Source organism: Miniopterus schreibersii, assembly GCF_964146895.1.
Source record: "Miniopterus schreibersii genome assembly, chromosome: 2".
NCBI classification, from domain to species: domain Eukaryota; kingdom Metazoa; phylum Chordata; class Mammalia; order Chiroptera; family Miniopteridae; genus Miniopterus; species Miniopterus schreibersii.
This window is the reverse complement of record NC_138102.1, coordinates 96990234-97012627: the sequence shown is the minus strand read 5'-3', so window position 1 is coordinate 97012627 and position 22394 is coordinate 96990234. Positions and strand designations below refer to the sequence as shown.

The 22394-nt window shown below is 35.7% G+C and overlaps 1 protein-coding gene across 1 annotated transcript in view; it reads right to left on the bottom strand.

Annotated features, from left to right (window-relative positions):
• RNF17 (ring finger protein 17) overlaps window positions 1–22394 on the bottom strand; it is a gene marked incomplete at both ends in the record, with an annotated part of 108657 nt that overhangs the window by 18087 nt on the left and 68176 nt on the right. The window contains 10 exons of the mRNA XM_081126669.1: window positions 446–609; window positions 2038–2330; window positions 4230–4345; window positions 5474–5564; window positions 12600–12718; window positions 12872–13022; window positions 13677–13904; window positions 16468–16588; window positions 19647–19767; window positions 20670–20785. Coding sequence (XP_080982795.1) covers window positions 446–609; window positions 2038–2330; window positions 4230–4345; window positions 5474–5564; window positions 12600–12718; window positions 12872–13022; window positions 13677–13904; window positions 16468–16588; window positions 19647–19767; window positions 20670–20785 — 1520 coding nt within the window. The remainder of the gene's footprint in view (window positions 1–445; window positions 610–2037; window positions 2331–4229; window positions 4346–5473; window positions 5565–12599; window positions 12719–12871; window positions 13023–13676; window positions 13905–16467; window positions 16589–19646; window positions 19768–20669; window positions 20786–22394) is intronic.

Below are 22394 nucleotides of genomic sequence, written 5' to 3'. Positions count from 1 at the left end.
GCTATTGCACGAAACTCAATACTATATCTCAGTATTGTGGAGGTAACCATTATCCTGATAGGGCAAATTAGCTGGGCTGTAAACAAATTTGCTAAGGAAATATGTAATGTATTGGAAAACAAGCTGTTTTTACTTAACATCATGTATATAAACAGGGCTTCCGATGACAAATAAGTGGTACCATTAAAGTATCAGTGGCCAAATCTCTACCTGGAAATATGTTTTGGTTATTCAGGTTAATAAATATACTTAAAAATAAAAACACACAAAAAAAACAAAAACAAGAATTCTTATTACAAATAAACATGTAATACATCTGACCAGTCTTCCTACAGGATTGAATTCATTAAAAGATGTTTTTATCTAACTTTCGTTTAGATTCAAAAGACCACTAAACGTTATAGCATTAAGCCTTAAAATAGTTACAAAAGAGTATCAGACTCACCCTGATAGTGCCGCCAACAACTTCGATTACCTTGCCTCTATACCACATAGTATCTGATCCTCTTACTGCACAGGCTTCTCCCTTTTTCCAGAAATAAGGCTCCAAAAGACCAAGGCATTTTAAATTACTTTGAATTTCATTCATCATTTTTATTAGCTCAAATTCTGAAGAAATTATTAAAATAGAAAGTATTTAGGAAAATTTCCTACAATTTTCAAATGAAGTCATCACTAACCTTTAATAATTTTGTCACTTAGATAATATTATCAGGAATTAAAAATCAATCCCCACATATTAGAGCTATAATAAATATCTAATTCAGTCAGTAGCTTCTATATGTTTCAAAACATACAACTTACTAAAAGCATGTAAGTAATTATTCTGATCTCTAGTTATAACTGCAAGCATTCTTTGGGGGTGCAAAAATCATGAAAAGCTCTAGTTATGTACCAGACAGCATAATATAAAAGAAAAACCACTTTAAGATGTCATTTTGTTAGCACATACCTAAATAAAATAGAACACAAGTTATATGTTACTTGATGCTAAGATATAGCAGAATGCTGGGATATAAAATTCAAATTCAAATGTTGCTACTTACTGCTAAGTGGCCCATCATTTCCTGAGTAAATACAATTCCCATAACTGATAGTATGGAACACAGGCTCTGAAGTTAGTTCCTGTAACAGTGCTACCACTTTAGTTGAGCAATCTTGGGTAGTTCCTTTACCCCCATAAATCTCAGTTTGTTCTTCTGTGAACTGAGTAAAATAGCACCTACCTGCATTATCAGTATTGTGGGGCATTAGATATAAAGTGTCTAGCACACTGCCTGGCACATAATAGTCAAGCAGTTTTAGCTATGACTATTTACACGTCTGGATTAACTACTAGCGCTGAGTCTCAAACATTGTTCATGTCTTCTAGAAGGGTTTCTTGGTTCTAGAATAGCCAACTACACAGATTTATTTGGTTTTTCAAATTAAAAAATAATACTTAGGAGGTCAACAAATGAGACAAAAACTTCAACAAATTCATAGCCACCATCCCCTAATCCATAGGTGTACTTACTATGGAGCTGAAGGAGCTTAAGTCTTGTGAATGCTAGAATTGCTGGGAATTATACAGCATTCTAGACACAACCAAGTTGTAGAAAGGAAGAACTTGTACATAAGCCTAAAGAGAACTCAAAAAAGACCTGAATATTCTCAAAGAGCCCTGAATTTCCAGTCATTTGTGGTAATTTCTCTTCTCATTCTAAGTGAATATAAATTTTTATATTTTTTCTTAGCCTCCAAACTTGGATAAGTGCCTCATATGAAAGAACTACCCCCTTAAGATGTGTGGAACCTAGAACCACTCCCATGCTTATTTTAGGCTTAACGTCTATTCGCAATGTTTCAATAAATGGTTGTTATGTGCTAGGTATTGTGAAAAACACTTTGTGTGAGCTACTTCATTTAACCCTCACAATACCCCAGTGAAAATGAGGTCAGAAGAGGTTAAATATTGCCCGAAGTATTTCAATCCATGTCTATCTTACTAGCTAGGACTCATACTTGACTAATCCTACATAATGTAAAAGATCTTACCTGACAACTTAGGCACCACAAATATAGTTCCATCATCACCAATGCAGCTGACTACTGCCTCAAATACTTTCATGTTAGGAATAACTGGTGGTTTATAGCATCCAGGGGTTCTTGGTTCTAGATTGTTCTCCTTAAACACAGACACCCTGTGTTCACTGATAATATCAGCAGCTTTTTTGTCAGGATCAAAGTTAGTTTTAATACACTTAGTAACCACCGAATCTTCTTGTTTCAGGGGGATTTCCAGAGACTTCTCAGATAATGAAAGACTGTTGTTATCTAATTTATTAATTCTGTAACATCCAAAAGAGAATACATCTAAACATGAGCAATAAAAAACTCTGGAGAAAACAGTATAAACAGAATCCTTCTAATATAATATAGTCTAGTAGTAGCCTAGTCTAATTTGTTACATGAAAAGGAAAATAATTTGTTATAATAAAATTTATTTTATTTCTTATTTTTATTTTTTAATCCTCACTCAAGTGTATTTTTTCCATTGCTTTTCAGAGAGAGTGGAAAGGAGGGAAGGAGACAGACAGACAGATACATCGATGTGAGAGAGACACATTGACTGGTTGCTTCCTGCATGCACCCCAACTGGGGCCTGGGATTGAGCCTGCAACTGAGGTACGTGCCCTTGGCTGAAATCGAACTTGGGATCCTTCAGTCCATGGGCTGATGCTCTAACCACTGAGCAAACTTACTAGGGCATGAAAATTATTTTAAATTATGAATGAGCATGATTAAAAAGGAATATGATTTCATTTAAATGCTTTATAATCTCGTATTTACATGCTATTCTCTCTTAAGTACGTCTTAAGTATTATACAATCAACTAGATGTCACTGGGAAACATAGCACCTTCATGTTGATTCTAATTTAGTCCACATATATACATGGCAAAGTTATCAACATTCATAAAATAACACAAAGATAATATGAGTCCCTTAAAATATGGTACTATTCAGATATTAAATGTTAGTGGTAATACACTATATTCACTCAGTTTTTTAAATTTCCTGTTATTTCCATCCAATTATAAAAAAGTATGCCTACAAAAAAATCCTAGAAGGAAATATTAACACTGTTTATTTTAGCAGAATTACAGCAGATTTTTATTTCTTCTATTTTCCTGTATTTTCTTTTAAAAGGAAATAAGCATTGGCACATAGTTACAATAATTTCGCATCTCCCACAGCTTCCTCACAGTCCCCAGCCTTGAGACAGCTGGTAGTTTCAGTGCCATAAAAGCAGACGCTATCTATCAGTGGTATTAACTTGCCCACCATTGTTCACTTTAACATTTTTTGTATCAAGAATTACTTTAGCCTAAAGCCAGTGAACCAGAAGAAAGACACATGTGGGACTAAAAATGCAGGGGCAGCCGCAGGCCACTGCCCAGCATTAGGTCAACACCCACCAGGCCTGGCTAACCACCTCATGACCCATTTCATTTCTGATTGCTCATTCTCCTTCCATTTCATCAGGACTGGGGTCCAGGTCCAAATATGGGAACATATAATAATGTAAGATAAAAAAAGATCTGGCCAGGCATGGTACAAGGTGGCTACTTGGAACGTATGTCAATAATTTCCGTAGATCTCTGTATCTAGATGGAGAGAAAGAGGAAGCTAGGGCTATTGCAGTATCTTGATCCTTTTCTCCATGTACCAAAAGTACTTAAACCCTGAAAGAAGTACCTGAAAGGATCTTTAAATGTAAATATTGTTCAATTACATTTTTTATTACCTATTTCTGTTTCACAGAAACACATTTTTTGGTGTATATCTACCAGAATTGTCAACATAAATCTTAAACATTTCTGTCTAAGCAAATGAAGCCAAAGGGTGCAGATCTGGTACCCATTATACCATCCCCTCATCTCCTTTCCTTCGGTTTGGCATGTAAATGCCAAAGCAAAGAGAAAGGCAGAGAAGCAAATATGTCAATTTAAAGAGGTGTTTAAATATGCAAGAACTGATGGGACTGAATAAAGGAATTGGCAATTCTGAAAGAATCTATTTCTGAGCTGGCTCCTCCAGGTTAGTTTAAAAATCATTTTTAAAAGACCAAACAAGATGCAATTCAGGTTTGAAAGCACACATATATGAAAGCGCACATATATGAAAGCACACAGGCAAATAAGACGCCTCCATCACAAACTGATGTAAAAAAAAGAAAGTCCATACCTCCTTTCTCTCAAAGCTAAACCCTTTTTAATCAAATATTTAGAGACATCAACACGCTCTCCTTTTTCATTTCTGCAAAAAATTTTCACAGGTAATGGCCATGTCGTGTTGTTTTCCTGGTGGTTTAAGAGCAGAGTGTGAGACACAAAAATGAAATCTTCTACACAATATACATCTTTTGTTGTCGTTAATCCTCACCCGATGATATTCTTCCACTGATTTTTTAGAGAGATGGTGGGGGGAGGGGGAGAAGGAGGGGGAGGAAGAGGGAGAGGGAGAGATGGAACCTGCAACCCAGGTATATGCCCTTGACCAGGTATCAAGCTCGAGACCCTTTGGTGCGTGGGCTCACACTCTAATTACTGAGCAACGCTGTTCAGGGCTACACAATATATTTTTCATGGGCATTTCCTCCACATTTCTCCAAGCCAAAAGAAAAATCCCAGACAAGTAATTTTGATATATGAACATATCAGAGAGAAAGCAGGTGAAAAGAATCAATGGGGATAGATAGTGTCTTGTGAAATGTAGCAGGAAGGCTTCATTGCCAAGGTGAAACTTACCAAAGAAGGGTGTGGGGGGAAAACAGATTGAAAAACTTTTTTTTCCACCCCAGAAAGGGGGTGGGGAGGGACACACCATGAGTTACAAGTTCTCTATTCTCCTAAACTCTGCAAATTATAGATCAAAATATATTTTTCCAGGTGTGCCTTTTTTCTACAAAAAGGAAAAGAACTATAAACCATATATTCTGCTTCATACAAATCATAAAAATGAAGAAAGTACACATAGAAAAAAATAACATGGAAAAATTACTTATACAAGGAAATGCTAATTATTAATGCAATAAAAGTTATTAAATTAGAAAAAAGGAGGCAAAGAGTATTTTTAAATGTTCTGAAAAGATATTCTATATATATCCTCTTCTCAAATCTATATTCACTCATGCTTTTTATGACATAATGTGACTTCATTAGAAGCCCAACTAAGTTTCCAGTTTGAAAGACTATCAAAAGGCTTCAGAAATGCACTCTAGCAGTTTTGTAACATGCAAATTATCAACTCAAGAATATTACTTCAGAAATTCATTCATATGATCATTTACACTACATCTTGAAATAAGACCAAAAATAGTTTGCCCAAAAAATCAGTTTGCTGTTATTTTGTCAACAAAAAAATAAATGGAATTGTAAAAAACATCAATGAAATAATCAGTATGTATCTATTAGGACCCCACTGCCCACCTGTAAGATTATAGTTGCTACAGCTCCAGTTAGATACAATGAAAGACAGTCACAAGCTGTTGCTGTCCACTTGTCACTCCCACCAGTTGGTCTAAAACAAAAAATAATGACAACTTGTTTTTATCATAGCATAGGACATAGAAAAATAAAATGACTACATACACATATGTTTGAATCCACTACATATGTAGTGAGAAATCAATTTAGACATGGCTTTGTGTTATTTTCACAATGTTCTTCCCCATTTCATAGTTTTTTGTTCAACCCTCTATTCTAATGATGAGATAGACCCTTGTGGGTAAGATAGAGGTTGGAAAAACCTGTAACTTTAAATGGTTCATTAAGGTTTTAAAAATAAATGAAAGGGTCTTAGGATCTTTAGCTTTATTTGTGAACAGATTTTTAATATTCCTATTTGTGCCCATATCTGAAAAATGTACACACATATATATGTGCATGTGTTATGTATATGTATATACCTTTCAGCCAAATAACAGCAATCGGCTAGATGGATTTGCTTCAAGTTAGGGAGAAAATTAGACAGCCCCAAACTATGAGCTTCTCTGCATGATGGGTAACTGCAGGTAGTACACCAAAGCACCGGGGAAATTATCCTCCCACAGGCTTTACTTAAAGATGGAGCCGCTTCCCATATATGAAATTACATTGCACACTCCATGGTGAATAGTAATTAAGACTTACCTAGCAATAGCTAATGACTCCTTTTAACCTCTGGAGGGAAGGCTAATTAGTTTTTGGCAACATTGTTACTTCAGTTACTAGGTATTTGGATTTTTGTCAACAGAAGCTAGAAATCCAAATATTTATATGGTACCTACTGGTTGTAAGAAAGCTCTGATAAATAGTTCAAAAATTTAAAAACTTTCTGTAGGCCAAATACATGGTGCATGTTACTTGGATTTGGCCCACAAGCTGTAAACTACAACCTGACATAGAGCTATGCTTTCAAATTTACAGATAATGAATTAGAAAGGATAGCCTAGATGTTAAATAATACTTGAATTTCAAAACCAATTAAATAAAATCTGACAGTAATAATGTAAAACTATATTTTGGTAAAAGAAATAAATGATTTAAGTGTATAAAAAGTTATAGTTTCCTAATAAGTTCCAGCAAAGAAGAGCAAGAGTCACTCCTATGGAAGCCCTTCTAAGTGGAAAGCCCATGTAAGGACATCAAAACCTGTCCTGCCCTCCAGGTCTTTGGCTGTAAAATTTGATTTATTTCGGCTGGCAGTATCTCCTTGGGGGTAGATGGGACATGATAATTCTGATAGAGTCAACAAATGGATAGAGAGTGATGTACTTGGAAGATTCTGTACTATCATTGTTTAGTAAAGCTTAAAGTCAAATGGAGTTAAATCTCAGACCACTGGGTTTCTGACTAATATTCACAAGAGCTATGCAAGTTCAATGAAAACTGCTTAAGAAATTCAACCAAACTCACCTCCACAGAATACAAATTTAAACACACGATGCTAACCAAATCAACAGTTTTAGTGAGAACTGCTCAGAATATACCTGAAGTAATTCTTTCAACTTAAACCAGAAAACATTTAGAAAAGCAGGAAAAATCTAGAAATCATGTTATTTTAGGATTGACAAAACTGTAGTAGCCTGCATGAAAAAAATAGTCTTAGTGGAACTAAGAGGTTTGAAGAGTCAAGAGGTTTGTTCTGAGGCAAAATAGAAGACATGAGGAGACCAACTTCAATGCAGTGTAAGGAGATACTAGCAAATGGAGCTGCCTAAGAGACAAGTTCCCTTGAGGATGTACTCCACAGCACTGGAAATTTTCAAGGTCTTGAATGTCCATTTACTATGACAGGTATAAAAGAAATTACTGTCATGGTGCCTCTAAGGTCTTTGGATCCAAGTCTAAGATTCTATAATTCCTGTTACAAAGACACTATGGCTTTATTGCCTTGGATTTATCAATGAAGGAAGGTCTCCAAGAATCAGAAATTTGCAGCCTCTTTATTTTTCAAAAAGAAGTCTGAGGATAATATATAGCCATGCTAAGTGCTCCTGTGACTGCTTTCTAGCCTGGGAAAACCATAAAATAAAGGTCAACACTGAGATTTAGGAAGAGCCATATTGAGTATTATCACACATTACCTCTTAAATTATCTATTCAGAACAGATTGTATTTTTCTATATTCATTTAAGCTGAATCTTATTTACTAATTTTTCTTAAAAGTTGAAGATTATCTGAATATTTTCTTTAAAATCTGGTGAATTCACCTTTTAAAAATTATAGTAATTTTCACACATATTCAAAAGAGAGAATATAAAAAATCTGATGTATCTATCACTCAGCTTCAACAATTATATTTACATGACCAATTTTATTTCATTTATACTCACATACCCCCATCCCTGATTATTTTTAACCAAGTCCCAGATATAACATTTTATTTGAAAAGATTTTAGTTTGTATTTCCAAAAGATAGTCTTTTAAAACAAACATAATCACAGTATTATCACATCTAAAATATTTAATAATTCCTTAATATCAACCATTCAGATGGTGGTCATTTTTTCCTGATGTTTCAAAAGTCTGAATTGGTAAAGTAAACAAAGTCCATATGTCATGAATGGTTGATATGTATCCTGAGTGTCCCTCCCATCTCTTTCCTTTGCAACTTTCTGTTGAAGAAACTGTCATTTGTCCTGCAGTTTCCATGGTCTGAATTTAGCTGATTGCATTGCCACGGTGTTTAACATGTTCCTTGTATTTCCTTTAAATTCCTAGTGAGGTCTAGAGTCTTGATCAGATTCAGGCTTGTATTTTTTTTTCCCCCAGCAACACTATTCATAGGTGGTACTGTGTACTTCTATCAGGAGGTACACAATGTCTGATTCTCTTTTTGTGATGTTAGCAGAACTAATAACTGTCATCTAGATTCCCTTCTTTGTTTATTTGGGTTATAAAATGATGCCATTCTAACGATATCACTCTTCCTTTGTTAACTGGAATACTTATAAAAAACCAATTTTATAAGCTGAAATATAGATGATACAGGAAAAGCAAGACAAAAGCTCTTTTCCCTTATTCATCAGTTTTCAGAATAATGAGGTGGTTCCCTAAAATCCTCTAAAAGTAACCAACGAAGTTTTTCTTTTTTAAAATCACTTTATAAACTTAGAGATTTAAACATATCAAATGCTTTAACACATTACAATTACCCTACTGATGCTCGAACTGTCCCATCTTTGGTCAGTGGAAGTTTATTCAGGTTGGCTGAGTTCTTTTGTCATAATCCCAGTAATTCTTTATAGCTTTCTTGATTTTTGCTATGACAAGATATTCTAGGCTCATATTGTACACTTCCTGCCCCAGACCTAGAATTTAACAGTTTCCCAAAGAGCACGAATTTCCATTTGTGTGAAATGGGATTCGGAGGACACAATTTGTATACCAGCATAGCTCATTATGACTGGGGCCTTCATGTTACCAGGCTAAAAAATATGTGCTTTTTTTGTTTTTTTTTTTAAGATAAAAACACCTCAAGAGTTTCTAGTGATACTTCTAATTCAAAATCAGGAGTACAAGGTAAATTAACCTTAATCTCACACCTTTATCACCTGTATACCATACCAGTTAACAACATGTACATAATTACTATTTTGACTTACCCCACAACACACACACACACACACACACAGTAGGTTCCGTAACACTACAAACCACTTTGAGATTTATGAAAACAACTGATGATGGGGGGTTACTTTTTTGTCCTTAGGATATATTCTGGTATGTACAGTCAACTTACTGTGCTTTAAGTCTTTTTTTGTTTTTTTTTAAATCTTTATTGTTGGAAGTATTACAGATGTCCCCTTCACCCCCCATTGATTCCCCCCAGGCCTTCATCACACTACTGTCTGTGTGCATAGGTCATGCATATATGCATCTAAGTTCTTTGATTAATCTCCCCCCACCACTCTCCACCCCTGCCTTCCCTCTGAAATTCATGCAACTGCTCAATGGTTCTATATCTATCTTGTTCTTCAGTTTATTTTGTTCATTAGATTCCACATAAGAAGTTCCTCTCTGAAAGGCTATGTCACCACTATGTACAGATAGTGAATTTCATTTTCCTTACCATTTTACTGACTTCTTTATATAAAATGTTAACATAGTTCCAATATTAAATCAGTATTGTTAGTAACCTCTTCTCACTTTCCCCCATCATCTTATTTGAAGTACTTACTCCTAGTTAATACCTGTAAGACAACCTGCAAGTTTATTCAAATTTTCATAGGTACTCTCTCCACTCATTTTTGAAATTATGTCATATCTACTTTGCATGCTATACTGTTTCCCTAATAATGATCATTTAATCATAGCTGCAAGGTAAAATAAATGTAATGTTCACCACCAGTCCTTATTTCAAAATCTCTCAGGTCTTGTTACCTAAAGCCTGTTCTCCTACCGATTCCCTAGAAACAACACTGAGCAGTCATATAAGTTTGTCTGTGGTCTTTATCTTCTGAAGGTCAGTTTGGTTGGATATAAAACTCATAATTTGTCATTTTGAGTATTTTATTGTTTACAGTAGTACCTTGGTTTTCGAATGTAATCCGTTCCAGAAGACCATTTGAGTTCTGAAACGTTTGAAAACCGAGGGATCCAGAGCCGACAGCTAGGCCTCAGGATCTTGCCCTCAGTGGAAGCCGTGTGGCATGTTCGACTTCCCAGGTGTGTTGAAAAACTGAAGCATTTACTTCCGGGTTTCTGGCGTTTGTAAACCAAAATGTTTGTCAATGGAGGCATTCAAATACCGAGGTACTATTGTATTTATTTATTTTTAAATCCTCACCTGAGGCTATTTTTTCCATTGCTTTTCAGAGAGAGTAGAAGGGGGGCAGGGGAGAGATAGAAACACTGATGTGAGAAAGACACATCAATTAGTTGCCTCCTGCTCGAATGCTGACCCAGGCTGGGGATTGAGCCTGCAACCAAGGTAAGTGCCCTTGGCTGGAATCCAACCTGGGACTCATCAGTCCCCAGGCTGATGCTCTAACCACTGAGCCAAACCGGGTAGGACTCTTTTGAATATTTTTAAAATGTTGCTGCATTATCTTCTGGCATAAAGTGTTGGTGATAACTGTGACTTTATTCCTCTTAAAAGGCAATAATTTTATTAGATTATCTCTGTGTTGACATTCCTAATTTCCCAAGATATGCAGTGTGCCCTTTTAATACATAGTTTTGTTTTTTATTTTAGAAACACTTTCTTGAATTAGGTTTTTAGCATTATTTCTATTTCTTTTAGTTTTCTTCTTTGAAATTCCTATTGCACATGTTTGGTCTTTTTTGTGTGTGTCTATTTTAGATATCTTTTGTTTTCTTTTGAATCTCTGTATTTTTTTTTAAATTTCAAAAATCTGTCCTTACCTTGTATTTCTCTTAAGGCATTGTTTATTGTGTATTTGTTTTTGTGTTTTTTTTCTAGTTTAGTCTACATTCCTGATAGGATTTTCTTTTATTTCTAAATTCTTTCCTGTAATAAATCTTATTTCTGAGTTTTTCTAATTGTTTTATGTTGTTCTTCATAGTGTCTATCATTTTCAAAAAAATATAGTTCATTTTAAAATATCAATTATAGTTTATTGTGTTGTGAGCATGTCTTTTTGGTGGATCCCCACTGACTCTAGGGATAGTGTTTGGTTATTTATTTATTTATTTATTTTTGGTTAATCCTCACCCGGGGATATTTTTTCCACTAATTTTTAGAGAGTGGAAAGGAGAGAGGGAGAGGGAGAGGGAGAGAGGGGGAGGAAGGGGGAGGGAGGGGGAGGGAGGGGGGGAGAGAGGGAGGAAGAGGGAGGAAGAGAGAGGGAGAGAGAGGGAGAGAGAGAGAAACATTGATGTGAAAGAGACACAAGAATTGGTTGCCTCCTGCACGTGCCCCAACCAGGGCTGGGGACAGAGCCTGTAATCCAGGTGCATGCCCTTGACTGGCAATCGAATCTGCAACCCTTTGGTGAGTGGGCTGCTCTAACCACTGAGCCACATGGGCCAGGACTTGGCTCATTTTTCCCCCCTCATAATAATTTGCATGGAATTCAACTGTAACCCTTGCTTTTGCTCATGTTTTAAGTAAAATAAACTCTCCTATGCTTAGGAGAAAGGGGTGGTTCACATGCTTTTCTAGCTTCATGGCTCTCTTGTGTTTTCCCAAGGTGACAGAAAATGGGCCTCATACTTGATATTCTACTCCTTTCCCATGCTTTTATCTATCTGTATCTCTTCTTTGCCCCATTTCTGTCTTGCTCAAATCAGGCTCTTTTCCCAGCAGTCTCTCCTCAAGTGTAGGGTCATGGAAGGGAGCTGAGATGGTTGAGAGCTTAGACAACTAAGAAAACTCCAGCACCACAGGACTAGAACATTGCAGGGCTCTTGTGTTCAACTATGAAGTCTCCTGCATTACTCCCTTCTCTGTTTGGGTTCCTGTTCTCATACTGGCCTGCCTGCACCAGTGAAATGCTGTTGCCAATTCCTTTTCTCAGAGCTGATAGCAGCCCAGTCAGCTCTCCCTCCACATGCTCCCACACAACTGCTGACATCATACAGGTTGGTTTCTGTGTGCTGCACTGCTTGTATTTGGGGACTCATAGGAGAAGCCTTGTTGCCCACTTTTGTTGTAGGTGTTGACTGCAGTTTTTAGTTTTGTTATCAAAGTTGCTTTGTGTTTATGGTAGGATTCTAGTAGACTCAAAAACTACACCTGCCATTTTCCCAGAATCCTCTCTAATTCACTCTTTTTGGTAATTTACATATTTTTAGCTTTCCATACAATCCTATGCCTATGAAATATATTTTATTTCTATATGCCTTTGTTCCTCAAGTTTTTTTTGTATTTAACACTTTGAATTCTATGGAGATACCTGTCATACTTACCTATCTCTATTTCCTTCATACCACAAAAATATGTTCTCCATATTTTTATCTTTCCCTCTTCTTTTAAACCTTAAAATTAACTAGATGTTATGAAAATTCCAGAATGTTAGCAAAATTAAAACTGACAAGAACCCATCCCAAAAGAAAAATATTTAAAATCACATTCAATAATGAGAAAATTTACTCAGCTAAAAACTACCTTATATCAACAAGAGAGCATTCCAAACATAATCTTCCCATTGTCTTTAGGTTTTCTTGAAGTTCTCTTAAACAGTTAATATTCACTACTAGTTCAACACCCACGTCATACAGCAAGACCTATGAAAACAATAACTTTAAGTCTATGGAAAGACAATACATCAAAAATATTTTTGCAAACGAAAAGCTTAATAAAAATTGGATTCAGTAAATCCAGGATAAAAATACAAAATGCATTCACTTTCATGACTATATTTTTAACTCTGCATTTACCTCTACCAATGTGTCTGTAACCATTTTGATGATCTGGCCTCTTCGCCACTGATTGTTATCTGGAATCTTAACAGCACAGTGCATATCATTTTCCCATTTAATAGGTTCCCATTTTGAGTTTTCGTAAGCAGCTACCATCTTTTCTTCTAAACTACATAAAGAAAAAATATTTTAACTTTCTAAACCTTTTCTTATAACATACAATTCTCTGACCACGTCTTCTACTGTCCACCCTTACTCATTCTACTCCAGCCCAACTGAATACCTCATTCTTCCTTGATTACTAGCCTATTTCCACTGTAGGGTTTTGAACTAGCTCTTTTTTCTGCCTGAGATGAACTTGCCCCAGATATCCTCATGGCTTATTCCCTTCTCTTCCTTCAGGATCCATTTCAAATGTCACTGTCTCTATGAGGTCTTCCTTGATCATCCTAAAATTGTCTTCCTCCGCAACTGCTTTATTTTTCTCTACTATCTTTATCTGCTAAATATTTTATTTGTTCGCTGTCTCTTCCTCTACTAGAATTTAAGCTCCATAACAGCAAAGACTTGTCTGTGTCTTTACCGCTGTACCCCAACACTTAGAACATTGGCTGTCAAATGAATAGGTGCTCAATAAGCATTTGCGGAATGAATAAATTCTAATATAGTAAAGATACTAACTGTATACTTTTAACTAGTAAAAAGACTATTTAGCTGAAGTAATTTTGCTACTTTAAAAATTCTACATTTATAACTTTTAGATCTTTGAAACAAAGTATAGAAAAAATAGAACTGCAATATATGTTTTCCTTATGTCATATACCTATTAAGTAAGTTTTCTGTTAATAACCACTGAACATAAATCTTCTCAGGAGATATTACATTACAGATATGTACAGGCAGTTCCTTATTGTAAAGTGACTGAAGATTCTCATTTGGTAGAGATTTTGCAGACACAGAATTTAAATTGTTTACTTCATTTGAAATAATTTCTTCTGGAGAGGGATCCCACACTTCAGTATGTTTTTTGGAATTATCTTTGATGGTGTATCTGAAAAATAACAAAACCATTAGCAAAAAAAGTAGTTTGCAAAATATTTGTTTGCATTTGCTTAGATGTAGAGATGAATGAGTTGTAGCTGTGACTCACTGCTTCCCAGTTTTGATGTAAAGAGCAATTTTAGTCTTTTTAAAAAAAGAGTTAACTACCACCAAAGTAAACACAAAAAGAAAAACCTAAAAGCCAAACTTTCTATCTTAAAACACAGTTTAATTTTGCCCTGGCTGGTGTGGCTCAGTTGGTTGGCACCATCCTGTACACCGGGGGGTTGTCAGTTCGATTCCCCATCAGGGCACATGCCTGGGTTTGGGGTTCAGTCCTTGATTGGAGTGTGGGAGGAAGTCGATCAGTGTTTCTCTCTCAGTTGAGGTGCACATGGAGACAGCTAATCAATGTTTTACTCTCCTCTCTCTCTTAAAAAAAAAAAAAAAAAGGGAAAAAAAAGCCAACTTTGGCCCTGGCTGGTGTGGCTCAGTTAGTTGGAGAGTCTTCCCATACACCGAAAGGTCATGGGTTCGATTCCCCGTAAGTGCACATACTCAGATTGTGGGTTCGATTCCCAGTTGGGGCATGCCAACCAATGTTTCTCTCCCACACTGATGTCTGTCTGTCTCTCTCTAACCCCCATCCTCTTTCTCTAAAACCAATAAAAGCATGTCCTCAGGTGAGGATTTAAAAAAAGTACCAACTTTGCTCATAATTTCACCATTTCCCATTGATATTTTGTACTCATAACGAATTTTCAGTTTTTTTGATAACTTGAATATTTCTTGACTAAAAAGTATCAATGTTTGCCAATAAAAATACAAGTGGAGCCCTAGCTGGTTTTGCTCAGTGGTTAGAGCATAGGCCCACGAACTGAAGGGTCCCAGGGTTCAATTCCAACCAAGGGCACAGACCTCAGTTGCAGGCTCAATCCCTGGCCCCAGGGGTTGGGGCATGTGCCAGAGGCAACCAATCGATGTGCCTCTTTCACATCAATGTGTCCCGTCCCCCCCCCCCCCCACTCTCTCTGAATAGAAAAGGAAAAAAATATCCTCAGGTGAGGATAAAAACAAAACAAAAACAAGTGGAAAACAACTGCTATTAAAGGATGTTAAGGAGCAAAATTACTAAATAAAGAGTTTCGGATGTTTAATAAATCAGATTAGTTCAGACTCTAATCACAGATAATTAGATGTCATTTTCTATCTCTATAAAAGAAAAACGATTTCTTTCACCGTAAGTCTGAGATTTAGCTAACCAAGATGACTGATTTTTGCTGCTAAATCTAATGGACAGTTTTCAGTCCTTATCTGACATGAACTTTGAGCACTAGCCAACACCATAACTCAAAGAAATACAAGGTTCTATGGCCAAGAAAGTACCTCTAACTTTTGGCTACAAAAGTAGTAATGAAGTAATTTGATTATCTGACTTACATGTCCACGTAACAATATTAATACTGATGAGTAACTGAGGGCATGTTCCCAGTTCGACATAAATGTTATCTTCTTCTGTGTTAACCATACTTTATGACCAGATGGACAATTTTTTTAAAATTTCAGCTTTACTGAGGTATAACTGATATATGAAATTGTAAGATATTTAAATTATACATGAATATTTCTCAAAATCCCTAACTGTGCACCTTAAAAAAGGGTGAATTTTTATTGTGTATGTTATATCTCAATAACTTTGACATAACAAAACTCACTCTAATATATTTAAGTGTTTCCTCTCACCTCTTTCCCTTCCTCACTTAGGATCTATACTGGAAAAAGGAAAGGCCGTCTCTCTTCTGCTATTAGCTCTTCTAGTGTTAGGGTGGGGAAGGGAAGCAAGACAACACATTGAGCATGTGATTGCAGGCCTCTGCTGGGTGTCACTGCTTCTCTGGCTTACCCTGACAGACATACATTATGAGTGGGTATTATCAAATATTGCCTTTCTTAAGGAATATATGTGGGAGTTCTTCAGAAGATCCATTAAGGGCCACCCTACTGCACAAGCCCCTATTGTGGAAGAGTTGCTTTGTCTTTACTCCAAATCCTCCCAACCTCTTCTGCATCACCACTCTAGCCTTCCGCTTCTGGGGTCATTTCACCCAGTGTCCTGTCCTGGGTATGGCTCAAGCCTGGTTCTCTTTCAAAGTATCCACTTGAACCCAGGAAAAATTCACATTTCTTCAAATGAGAATGCGGGGTCCTCTCCCAGTACACTTCCTCTGTATCCTGCCATTTCTCTTCCTAATTCTCTTCTCAAACAAGTACAAGAGGCTGCCTCAGTAGACACTCCATCTAGAAATAAGGTGCTAGTATCCTTTTCTAACATGAACCTTCAATCTCTAGAAGCCAATTCTTGTGGTTTCAGGGTTCCTTAGGGATGGAGGGAAAAGTCACTCTAGTCCCCATTAGACGAATAATTTCAACTGTTGTTCCCAACCCATCAACAGGGAAAAACTCCCATCTATGGTCCAAGTAGATATCCAAAGGGGAAATGACATGCCAGTTTCCCTTTTTGTGAATAAAGCGTTACATATGAACCAAAAACAAAAGTTTACAGGTCTGCTTACCCTACTTCATAAGATGCTAGGCCCTCTTTGATTAGCTCGTCATTAATACTAGTAGGAATCATTCCAGGAGCACCAAGAGAATCGAAAAGCTCAACCAAGAGCACATTATCTTCCAGGATTCCTGTAAAACCAAGACTAGTTTTGGGAAAGAAATAAATATGTTGCAAAATACACTAAATGAAGCAATTAAAATAACTGGAGACAATTTTTTTCATTTTGTGTACATGAAGCTTCTTGCTGAATAATGTCAAAGTTTCTCTCTAGGGGTAAAAGCATTTTGCAGACATAAAACAATTGCCAATGTTATCTAGAGCATATACAAATTAATAAAATGTTCATTTTAGATTATTGTGTGGTGTTCTATAATGAACCAAAATCAGCTTAAAGCTTTTAGATTCAGAAAAATATAAATTGACATATATCCATTGAAAAATTGTTTTTTGTGTGTTTTTATTTTTTGAATCAGATTCAACCAAGTTCCAGAGGACAAAAAAAATGAATAAAAATTAATTCAGGTCAGTGATTATTTGAAAAGGATTACAGTTTTTATAAAAATGGTAGAAAGTTTAAAACAACAAAAACTCAATCTAGAACCCTTAGTCAAGTAGAATTTTTCCCATCCCTTAATCAACTGGATTTCAGGACAAACTATCTAAATTTCTTTTAGAAAACAAATTGGTTGTTTATTAGATCTATTTCTTAAACTAAACTAGGAGTTAGCTGAGGGTAAAGTTTACATCTCATGTGCCTATTTACTTATTTATGGTACATAGCACAGAGAATCTGCTCAATGAGTATCTGAATAAATGACAGAGGGATTTCTTTAGGCAACACATACTTCTATGCACAGAGATCAGTTTATGCCTACACCTTCCATACATTAGTAGTTGGTACCTGCTAGTCAGAGTAATGATTCCAAATAAAAAGATAAACTTTTACTAGCATAACATCCTATATCACCTAGTCATAAGATGCATATTAGGAAACCTTTTTCAAGAACTTGAAAATCATTCCCACTTTTCAATAAACCAGACAGATTATCTAGAAACAAAAGGCTGAGAGCCTCAATAAACTGTGATCTCCTTACTTTCTCTTATGTTTCCTTTAGTTCTCTGATTTCCTATTTCCCATGCATCAAGTTCTTTATTTCAATAAGGCTAACTTTCCCTGTGTTCTGTACCTTCACCACCTCCCTGCTCTACTCCAACTTAAAATTTAAATGTCGCTTGCTTTAGAAGGTAACAATGCATATTAATGGGTGGCTTTCATTCTCATCTGTGGTAGTTCCACTTTATTATAAATGTCTTGAACTCTCAACCTCATCATTGTGCGGGTTAGTGAGGAAAGCTATTTTAGGTTGAGCAGAGCCATTTGGCATTCCTTAAACCAAATGAACTAGGTTAGTAGCTATGGTACGACTAGTGTTTGGATGCTGTTGGTATAACAAATAATTAAGAAAGAAAGAAAAGCCCAGCAGGGCATGGCTCAGCTGTTGAGCATCGACCTAGGATCCAGGAGATCGGGGTTCGATTCCCGGTCAGGGCACATGCCCGGGTTGTGGGCTCGATCCCTAGTTGGGGGCGTGCAGGAGGCAGCTGATAGATGATTCTCTCATCACTGATGTTTCTATCTCTCTCTCTCCCTCCTTTCTTCTCTCCGAAATCAATAAAGATATATTTAAAAAAAAAAAAAAAAAAGAAAGAAAGAAAGAAAGAAAAAAGGGAGTCAAGAAAAAAGCCCCAGGGAATCAGGTCTTGATGGGCTGCCCACAGGAGGGGATATTCATGTGAGGAGCTCAAAAATCAACAGAATAAATATAAAAAGGAAAGTTGGGAAGTATAATTATCTAGGTTAAAGTCAGCTCAAAATCAATGGAAGTTACTCAAGGACTAAGAGGCCCTTAATTCACTGCTCAAATCAGAGAAGCCAGATATAAAAATTCTATGGACTAAGGATGCAATTTCTATAATCATATTCCTCTTTAACAGAACTATTTCTTCAGAAAAATTTCTTATATAAAAGTGAATAAAAGATCACATGTCATCATTTCTAGGTTATGTGACCTTGAACACTTGATCTCTAAGCTTCAGTTTCCTCATTGTAAAACAAGCTAATAATCTGACAAACGGTAGGTAGTATGATAAAAGTGAAAAAATGGATATAGTAAAAATTATCCTTAAAAGTCCCGTAAATCAACCTTAAGCAAACGTGATCGTGTGTATTTTGCACTAATATTCATTAAAACCAACAAAGCCAATGTTAGTCATAGCTTTACATTTCAAAGCCTCAGATAATTAACAGATTCCCAATCTCCCTTATCCAAGTCCCTTGGAACCAGAAGTGTTTCAGAATTCTTCAAATTGAGAAAAGTTGCATATTTTATAATTCCCCCAGCAGATTCTGAGGCAGCATCCCACAAATGAGCATTACTATCCTGAAGTGGAATATATCAAATAATGTCATTAATGAGATGCTGTAAGAACTAAACTCGTTTATATCAATTAGCCTATGGTAAAAATGGTTTAGTTATATGTTGTTTTGCTTAATATCTCAAAACCTATTGACGATGTTGAGGACTGACTGTGTGACTTTTCACTGTAAAGGAGACAGAGACCATATATCTCCTCCTGTCGATTCAGATCAGGTTTTGCCACTAAAGTTTTGATTTTCACAACTTGTTGGGTTACAAATTTGCTGGCTAATATCAGCCTATGTCTTGGACCCAAACTATTCCAAAAAGAACTTATTTCAAAATATGCTGAGAGCCTACTGTTCAATTCACTTAAGTCAAATGAAATGAAAAACAAAAACTATTTACCAGTTATGTAAATAACCTCCCCTCACTTTCCTGCAAATTAAACACTGACATCCATCATTGCAAAATTAGGGACTGAATCCTAGCAAAAATGTGAACAGGAATAAGAGAAGCTAATTCCTAGCTTTCGGGCTTTCAAGAGGCCACGTTAAGGATGACTTGATCTTTAATAGTAATTTTTGCCTCAAGTGCTGATTTACGACTCTAGGCCTATAGAAGACATTATTCCATTTGACTCAATTTCAATAAAAGTTATCTTCACTCCTCTTATTGATGACACACTGAATTTATTACAAGATCTGGTGAATGTTATTCTTATTTAAAATTATGTATGACCACAGAGCAAAAAGTAAAAATAGCTTACTAATGACTGAACATGTCATAAATTTATCTTGAGTTTTTTCTTCAAATTTTTCTTTAGCTTTTCTGGACCACTGCAACGTCCCTTTACATGGTTCAATATAGGCCAGCTTACATTTAATTGCCTGTGTCAAACAAAATTGCACCATTAAGAAAGTAAACTTAATTTCTAGTTATTTTAGAATTAAAGTTTTATGTGTGTTTAAGCTAAACTTTGTGTTTGAATTTAATACATATTCAGAAAATGAATGTGCAAGATGTCTATAATAGTACTTTATATATGCAAATAATTGGAATCAACAGGGTATTTGGTTGAATGAATTACTGAACACTCAGATACTAGAACAACAACCATGCATTAAAAGAATTACAGATCCTTATGCTACATTGTTAATGACAAAAACAGGTTATAGTACTATATGTATTCTAATCCCATAATTGTTAAAAACAGAGATGATGCATCTTACAAGTATTTCAAAAATATTGAATATTTCTGAGTGATTCTCCTCATTTTGCTTATCTATATTTTCAAGCTTTTCCTATAACTTTCTACCCATTTTTAAAATGAAAAATATTGCTCAATAGCAATTCAGAGGATTCCAGGAGGATAGTTTTTCTCCCCCATTCTTATAGACATCTCTCTTTCTCTTGCACATGTTATATACACTTAAACATAAATGGGATCATAGTAAAAGTACTTCTATAATGAGCTTTTTTACACAAATCTGTCATAAACTTACCACATTATATAGATATTTCAAAATAACATTAAAACCTGCACACTAGAAAGTTCTTATAAAGACACAAATATATATATACACACACATGTGTTTATAATGAATGCCTATCTGATAAGATACACATTATTATTTCTTAAATATCAATACAGCAACTCTACAGTCCATGTAACAGAAATTATTTATAGATAAAAATGTTACAAGAACATTTCTATTGTGAAATGACTTCGAAACATACTTTCATATACGTGCTAATATTCTAACCCTATGATTCACAATGAGTAGGTTACCTTCTCTGGGGGATTCAGAAATTCATCCTTTATTTTACGCATTTCTTTAAGTGTTACTTTTGCAGTATTGCCAAAGTCCACATATTTAACTTCAACTTCACGATGTCCAGGCAATCCTTCAAAAATTATGAAATTAGAAATCACAAATTTGAAAAGAGAAAAAAATCTAGCAAAATTTAGACTGAGTTAGAGTCAACTAATACTTAAAGAACATTTTAAAAGTTAATTTTCGAGAGAGGAAGGGAGAAAGGAAGAGAGGGGGAGAGAGAGAGGTGGTGGAGGGAGAGAAACATCGATTAGTTGCCTCCCATACGTGCCCCAACCGGGGATTGAACCCACAACACCTGAGTATGTGCCTTGACCCCCGACACGTCTTGGTGTATGGGATGACACACTAACCAACTGAGTCACCCTGGCCAGGACAGATTAGAATATTTTTATGTTCCACACACAAACTAAATATTTTTTAAAATGTAAAAAAGTATTTCTAATATGTGAACTTCAAAAAATCAACCATAATGCATAGTTGTTCAGGTTTGGCAAATAAGAAGCTAAAAAGATATTGAAAGGACAACCAAAATCTGGATAACAAAATAACTGTCAAGTGCTTGGGGTTATGGCCTAAAAGTTAAGAATTAGGCTTTGAGTTAGACTGACTGGGTTAGAACCCTAGCTCAGTCACTGAATGCCATGTGACTCTAAGCAAGCTAATTAAAAACTCCAACATATGATTTGAGCAAGTTAATTTTTCTCTCCAACCCTCTTTTTTTTTTAAACTTTTTTTTTTTTTAATATATATTTTTATTGATTCCAGAGAGAGGAAGGGAGAGGGAGAGAGAGACATAGAAACATCAATGATGAGAGTCATTGATTGGCTGCTTCCTACACACCCCCTACTGGGGACTGAGCTAGCAACCCCGGGCATGTGCCCTGACCGGGAATTGAACCCCGATCTCCTGGATCATAGGTCAATGCTCAACCCCTGAGCCACACCTGGCCGGGCCAACCCTCATTATTTTATCTGTAAAATAGGTATATCAAAAGAATCAAATCTTGTACCATTTTTTTGAGGATTCACCTATTTAAAACATTTTACAAAGCACCAAGCATAAAACAAGCACTTAATAAGTAATGATTGTCAACATATGTGATCAAACAAGGCAAAAGGTTTAATAATCAAACTAAAGATTCATTCATATAATGATATGTAACTATGAAATTTTAAAAAATTATTTTTGGGGATATTGTGAAAAAGCAAGCAGAGACAGACATCTATGTCAATCTAGTCTATGTTTTAAAGGATACCAAAGAAACCTCTGCAAGATTCAAACACACTGAAGTTTGAATAAAGACCTAACACAAACTGACCTTTATTATAAAAACTCAAAATACACGGTTGACTTTGGCCTTTCTCAGCACATGTATATAGTGCTACTAAACTTGTTGCCATCATTTTCATATTTAAGGCTGATACTATATATACTTTCAATATGGGAAACGTACAGGCATTCTTTGCTCCTAAACAGAAGTGGAAGCAGACAGAGTAACACAGGTACTCAAGATAACAATTCAAACAACTTAAGCCCTACGGTAACTGAGGTGACTGAGAGGACACCTGTCTCTATAAGGTAAGAAGGTCAGGAAACCTCTCCCCACTTCCACTGGCATCTTTACTTAGAAGGATATTCTCAACTGTACCACTACCATTAGAACCTTACCATTCCT